At 54.3% G+C, this 7,135-nt stretch overlaps 1 protein-coding gene across 1 annotated transcript; it reads right to left on the bottom strand.

Annotated features, from left to right (window-relative positions):
• Positions 1 to 1,150: 1,150 nt before the first annotated feature.
• NKX2-6 (NK2 homeobox 6) lies at positions 1,151 to 5,797 on the bottom strand. Its single transcript, XM_017549786.2, has 2 exons — positions 5,366 to 5,797; positions 1,151 to 2,491 (listed from the first exon to the last, which is right to left on the bottom strand). Exons 1-2 carry the CDS (start codon positions 5,637 to 5,639, stop codon positions 1,860 to 1,862), a joined length of 906 nt encoding a protein of 301 aa, XP_017405275.1. The 5' UTR covers positions 5,640 to 5,797; the 3' UTR covers positions 1,151 to 1,859.
• Between the last annotated feature and the right edge of the window lie 1,338 nt (positions 5,798 to 7,135).

Raw genomic sequence — 7,135 nt, forward strand, 5'->3', positions numbered from 1 at the left:
ATGGAGAAATAAGGGTTGGGCTCTATGACTCACATCTGTAATCCCAAGACTTTGAGAAGCTGAGGCGGGAGATCACTTGAACCAGCCTGGGCATCATAGGGAGACCCTCTCTCTACACAAAATAAAAAAAAAATTAGCTGGGTGTGATGGCATGCACCTATAGTCCCAGCTGCTTGGAAGGCTGAGGTGGGAAGATGGTTCAAGCCTGGGAGATGCAGGCTACAGGAGCTATGATAATACCATGCCACTACACCCCAGCCTGGGCAACAGAGCAAGACCATAGCTCAATTAAAAAAGAAAGAAAGAAAGAAAGAAAGAAAGAAAGAAAGAAAGAAAGAAAGAAAGAAAGAAAAGAGATAAGTGGTAAAAACCCAAAGGAGAGAAAACGTAAGAAAATGATAGTGAAAAAATTAATGACTACTTTTTTTTAAGCTTAAACAAATATACACTTTAAGGGATGAAAGCTATCGACAGTCAGGTATAGTTTACATACCCTCAAGTAGTCTGCTTCTCACTTTAGTAAAACAACCAGGCCATATCAGAAATGAGAAAATTCAGGGGTAGTACATTGGAATTAAATATGGGAATTTATCAAATAAGAGAATTTAAACTTCAATAAGTCAGTGGCCCTGCGGGATGAATAATTAGAGTTTTCATTATCTAAAAATGCAATCCAAGGGGGAATAAAGGCCAGATTTTCCTACTAAATTTTCTATAAAATCTGTCTCACCAAACACATGTTTTCTATTTGATCCCATGTCCGTATGAATAAAATGAGTTTATTTTCATTCTTGAATTTGCATGACCTCAGATATATGGGGGTGAAGATGTCAAAATTTCACAATTTTAGAAAGCCTAAAGGTCAGGCTTTCTATTCATCTTTTTATGACTTTGGGGGGCACTTGGAGGCCTCTTTACCTGGCACAGAACTTAGAAACTGCTGATGCTCCGAAGAAAACCTACAAAGAGGGAGAGAAGAGTGTAAGGGAACAAATTAGGAAACCTACTTCCAGGACTGAATCGGTTTTGTTTACCCAGCACTTCTGGGCTTCATTTTCACTTTAATTCGAAATTGTTTCAAGGTAATGGCAAATATCCCTTCTAGCGGCCTACACACACGCAACCACACACACACACACACACTCAGGTCGTGTATTTATTGGAGATGCTGTGCTGTACAAAGAGATAAAATGCATGAATAGTGAAAGGGACCGGAATGTAGAGCCTACTTCCAGGAGAGCAATTGTGGCCAGAAAAGAGCATTCCTCTGGATTAACAGAGTCCCCACAGGAGCAGCCTTGGGGGGATGTTTTACACCCCACAGAAGGAGGCTCAAGGAAGGTTCTTCTTCGTGAACCTCCTGGATCCTCAAGCTCCCGGCTTTCCAGCCCTTTTCCCGCACTCTGGTCTTTTTCTCTTTCTTCCCCCTCCTGCTGTCATTAATCGGGGGTTGGTAGGCCGGCTAGATCACCATCTCCATTCACTCGCAATGCTCCGCGGCCACTGCGTACACATTCAAGAGACTCTCAGGCCCCTGGGGCTGAAGTCCCAAAGGTCACGTGCCTCAGTACTGCTCCCACACCCTAAACTGCCATCCAGCCGCCGTTTTCTTCAGCCCCTGTGTTGCTTGGTGGGTGACCGGTGGAGACGTTGCTTTTTGGGGGAAGAACGTCCTAGGCAGGGCCTTTAGCTGGGTGACTCTGGTGCAGATTGCAGTTCCAGAGATCGCTCCATAAAGAAGTGCCATTGGGTAGCTGCTTCCCTCCACCGCCGCATCTCCTCGTCCCTGTCGCGACCTGCAGGCGGAGGGGAGGGCACCGAGCTGCTAGCCCTGGTGGGCAGAGTCAAGCGGAGGCGCCTCACCAGGCCCTGACACCCTGCAGCGTGGCTGCCAGATGTCCCTGCGGGGTGGCACTCGGGCCACCAGATCCGAAGCCCGCGCTGGTCAGTGATGTGTGTGGCGCAGGACCCGAGGGTGCGCCCGCGTAGCAGCCACCATAGCCTGCGCCGTAGGGTGCTCCGGTGTAGCCTCCGTAGCAGGAATAGGGCGACACCGCGGCGCCGTAGGGGCTGGGGAAGGCGGGAGCGCCCGGCCCTGGGCCCAAGCAGGGCTTGCCATCGCGCACCAGCACCGGCACCGCCACCCGGCGCGGCGCTAGAGGGTGGCCGGCCAGTTCCAGCGACTTGTCCTGGCGCTGTCTCTTGCACTTGTAGCGTCGGTTCTGGAACCAGATCTTGACCTGCGTGGACGTGAGCTGCAGCGCGCTGGCCAGGTGCTCGCGCTCGGGCGCTGATAGGTACCGCTGCTGCTTGAAGCGCCGCTCCAGGCCCAGCACCTGCGCCTGTGAGAAGAGCACGCGCGGCTTCCGCCGCTGCCGTGCCTTGGGTTGCTCCGAGCGGCCGCCCCGCACGCTGTCGCCGCTGTTGCCAACGCCACGCTCTGGCAACCTGGTCCCGCCGCCGAGGGGCGAGGCCGCGCTCAGGCCGGGCTCTAAAAGCATAGGAAGGGACACATCAGCGCCCAGCCTAAGGCTCACCTGAGCAGTTCCTACTTAGTTTTCAAGACTCTCCTCTCCCTGGAAGGCTTCACCCTGCTCCCTCCTCCTCCCTCCTACTGCCCCCCAACCCTGTCCCAGGACTGTCTCAATGTTCCTTCCCTCCAAGCTCTGCCACTTTTATATGGTACTGCTGGAAAGTAAATTGTGAAGCCCTACGGTCCCCGGTGTATGCGTCCTTTTCCAAAAGGTAAACTCTGGATAAAGAGTTAAGGCAGCTCCATTTGCTTCTTAGAATGTGTGTGCATGGTCCAGTTTGGTAAACGTTCGCTGTGAGGAACAAGTGTGAGTAGGGGTGTCTATCAGATTGGGGAGATTTTGGACCCTCCTTGGAAGTACAGAAAGAAGGAGAAGAAGGAGGAAGGGGAAGAGGAGGAGGAAGAAGAGGAGGAGGAAAAGGATGAAGAGGAAGTAAGAAAAGAAAAACAGAGAGAAGGCTGGGTGACAAGAAGGTGCAGACTCGGTGACAGGCTCTCAGGAGGCTCCCATCTGCCTCATTTTCCTTTGCAGCCCCAAGCACACTGCATGAAACCCGGCTCCAAGTCTAGGAGCAGGAGCCTTGAGTGTCTCCGCCTTCACCCCACTTTTGCACACACTCTTGTCTTTGTGATGAAGTACTCCACCAGCACCAGGGATGCATCCCAGCTTTCTTGGATGTGACGCTTTTAATCCAAATTAACAATATATGATGAAAACAAAATATTTCCTGGCTCCTGATTCTAGGCTTGGAAACTGAGATTCTCTTTGAGAGATGCATAAAGTTGAGGTCCACATTTGGCTTCTTAAAAAGTAGCCTGTCCCTCCTTTGGGGTCTTTCTGGCAAGCAGGTGGTGTGGGCTTCACCCTGAAGTCCTCCTTTCACCCGGGGAGACCTCTACAGCTGAGACTGTGTCCACCAAGATGCAGCATTTTTCTCCCTTCTCACCTCTCTACTGTCTGGGTTTAAGCCACGTTTGACCCTAACGGTGGATAAAAGGGAACGCTGAGTTTACATGGGATCTCATGCCAGGAGAAAACCAGAGGCATGGAGGGGATGCAAGTTCACAGCAAGAGGGGACAAGGACAGGCCTATTTAGAGCCAGTGCGATTGAAACTAGACTCCTAATACCCAAGGCACTGGCATGATCTCCTGGGGGATGGAGCTGTTTGGTATTTAAAGTTTGAGTCAAGAACGACTTCCTTCAGAGATGCCTGTGCTCAGATAAACTGAGGCCATCTCCCCTAGCAAAGAGAAAAAATCCTGAGGAAGGTTTGTTTTCTTAGCACAAGGAAAGGTAACAACTGGCCTTCAGCCAGGGTGCAGAGCAAGGAGGACCCCATCTCAAAGTCACAGACCACTCAGGCTGGGGCTGCACAGAAGTGCAGGACACACCAGCACTCTGCGCCCTCCTGGTCACAGTCCTGGAGTTCTTGAGGGCGAGGTGGGACGGTTGTGATGGAGGAGGGTGTGAAGCCCACCGAAGGTGCCTTCCCCATCCGATTGCCCCCGCGGCCCCGGGCTCAGTTCCTGGAGCCGGCCTCCGGTCCCTCCTCAGCAGTGTCCACGGCTGCAGCAGAAGAGATGCGCCCAGGATTTGGTTTCCAGGGGGAGGAAGAAGGCGCAGCAAATATCATGGGCTGCGAAGAGACTGCGGTGGTCGAAGGAACGTGATCCTTTGTCAGCAGAGCCGAAGTGATACCTAGCTGGCTGCCCAACGCCAAGAGAATTTAGAATCCGCTGCAGAAAACCTATCAGCTTCTTGGCGAACACAGCAGATAATGTTGTCCGGCTTCTGGAGTTAGTGAATAACTGGCCTGCAAGCCAGTGAATAACTCCGATCTAGCGCCTTGATTTATTTCATTAGTTTGTGCCTTTAATGAAGGCGTCACGGCACAGACTGGCAGAGGAGGCCTGTCCTGCGGGGCGCTACCTGGGGCCCCGGCGTTGAGAAGGCCGAGCGAGGTGCTGAGGTTTGGAGAGAGGAAGGCGGCGTTTTCATCCCTCCAACTGTCTGGCCTCTGCAGCCAAAGCCTTCCGGATCGACGCAACACAGCTCCCCGCCGGCCCATTCCCTACCAGCTGCTGGACACAGGTGCGTGGGCCTCGCCGCATTGTGGTGTGTGGTTGCGCCTTCGGATTCAGGCGATGAGACTCGACCAGAGACGTGTCCCAGGGCAGAGGAAACCCTGGCGGCCTTTAACATTCTCCCTGACGCGGAGAACCCTGCGCCAACAGGGCCTTCCGCTTGGGAAGAATCGAATGCTATCCGCTCCCCAGCTTCCGTCTTCCAGACGAAAAATCCATGAGGAGGCATGGGGGGCCCTGGCCAGGCCCGCAAGAAAGGGCCCAGTTAGTAGTGGCCTCGGAGCCACGAGGGTTCCACTGTTTTGATGGCCACATTCTTTTGCAAACGGTTTGAGGGTAGAGAGACACCAGGGTGATGACAGGGAAGCACCGTGGTGACTGGCACGGCTAAGACTCGGCGGAGGGTTTCGCTGTGGAGGTGAGAAGGTGGAGGTTCTGGGCACTGTGACTGCGAGTGGGAGCGATGCGTTTGTGGGAATCAGAGGAGCGGATTTCGGAAAAGTGAATCCTTAAGATTCAGGGCCTTAATTTCGTCAGGGGCATGTGAAGCACACTGGTTATCAGGAGAGGGTGGGAATGGGGTTCAGAGGCCTTTTTCTTGAACTCCTCAAGTGAGAGAAAATGGCGAGAGAGTCTCAAACCCAGGAGATAGAAGGCGCATTTTCCCCACGCAACCGTGGATCACCCCTCAACCCCACCTACCCATATTCCCCCTGTAGGACACAAGACCTGAGTGCTTACTCACGTGGCTCCCCAATCCGTTCCCCGTCCATCTCCAAGACTGCCTCACAGGGACTCCCAAGAGGCCCCGATCCGTCCTGCCTTCTGTCACCTCCGCTGCCACCAGCGTTGTGAACCTCTGACCCTCGCGGCTCCGGGTCCATTCTCAGGTACTGAAGGTTTTCCGGGCTCTTCCGCACCCCCGGGTGTGGAGAAGCCGCGGGGCCGCACTGCTCTTGCTCCAGCCGCAGGATGTCTTTGACCGAGAAGGGGGTGGAGGTGACCGGGCTCAGCAGCATCCCGAAGGCAGGTGGGGCGGGGCCGAGGAGTCCCTGGTCCTGGTGAGGCGCGGCACCACGAGTTTCCCGTCCTGTCGCTGCAGGCTCTGCAGACAAACCCAAGCTCTGGGACAGACGCCCAGCTTCCCAGACCGCGCCTTCCTCTGGGCCATCCCGGCGGGCCCGGGTCCAGGGCCGGGTGACAAGACGGTAGCCCCCCATTGGTTCTCGCAGAAACCACGTGCTAACTCTGCACCTTCCTACCCCAGCGCCTTCTTCCCGCGCCCGTCTAATCCTCTCCAGTCCTCAGTCGCCCTCCTGGGAGGTTTGATTCTTACTGAAGGTTCTCAAAAGCTAAGAAAACGTGGAGAGACAGTGCTGCGCGCGACTCGGATCTTCGTCAATATGGTACTAGCTGGTGCATCTGAGGTCAATCTCGGGTCCACGGGGACCCTCCTGGTGGACGTGCGGGGATAGGGGGTGGAGTCCTTTCTGTGCAACCCGATCCAGTCCATCCAGCTTGGTCTTAGGTCAACTCTGCATTCTTATGGCAGAGGAAAGCTAAGACAGAGACAGCTGAGGGCCCGCGGGATTTAAGATGCTCACTGGGATCTTACGAGCGCAGAGGCCTGACCGCCTATATTGAGGTGGAAGCCCCTCTTCAAACCGAGTCCCGGTCTGCAGAGTCTCGACCCGCCACTTCCCAGGAGCAGCGTCTCAGCCCCGAGATCGAGGAATGGGTGTAGGGGCTACATCTAGGGAACCCTCGGCCTTTTAGAGGGCTTCGAGAATGGTGAGGGAGAAGGGAAGGCCATCGCTGCGGCCAGCGCAAAGTGGTCAGAGGGGGTCTACTGTCGCCCTTGGCGTCCCCACGTTCCTTCTCTTCCTCACCTGTATCTCCTTAAAGTGGATTGCCTGGAGCGTGCCAGCGTGTGTGCGTGTCAGCGTGTGTGCGTGTATAAACGCGGCGCCCGCCGGAGGGCTGGGAAGATTTGACTGGCACTAAATCTCCTGAAAAGGCCCTCGGATACAGTAGGCACCGAGTGAATGGGGCAGTGTGGTACAATGGTTACCAACACGGATATAGAACCAACAGATCCAGCCCCTGCTGTTACTACTCAGGGGGCCTGGATCAAGGAAACATGATTTGGTGTCAGCAGAGTCGAAGGAGGCTTAAAAACTGTGTTTTAATCACAGTGAAATCTCTTTAGAGTTCTTTTGGGGATTTCAGATCCATTTTTTTTTTCTTTTTTCTTCTTACCTTCCTTCCTTCCACCTCCTCCTCCTCCTTGTCCTCTCCTCGTCCTCCCCCCTCCCCCTCCTCCTCCCCCTCCTCCTCCCCCTCCTCCTTCTCCTTCTCCTCCTCCTTCTTCTTTTGAGACAGGGTCTGCCTCTGTTTCCCAGGCAGGAGTGCAGTGCCCAGATCATGGCTGCAGTCTCTGCCCGGGCTCACTGATCCTCCGACCTCAGCCTCCTGAGTAGGTGGGACCACAGATGCCACTAAACCTGGCCATTTA

Source organism: Cebus imitator, unplaced genomic scaffold, assembly GCF_001604975.1.
Source record: "Cebus imitator isolate Cc_AM_T3 unplaced genomic scaffold, Cebus_imitator-1.0 Scaffold221, whole genome shotgun sequence".
Classification (NCBI taxonomy): Eukaryota; Metazoa; Chordata; class Mammalia; order Primates; family Cebidae; genus Cebus; species Cebus imitator.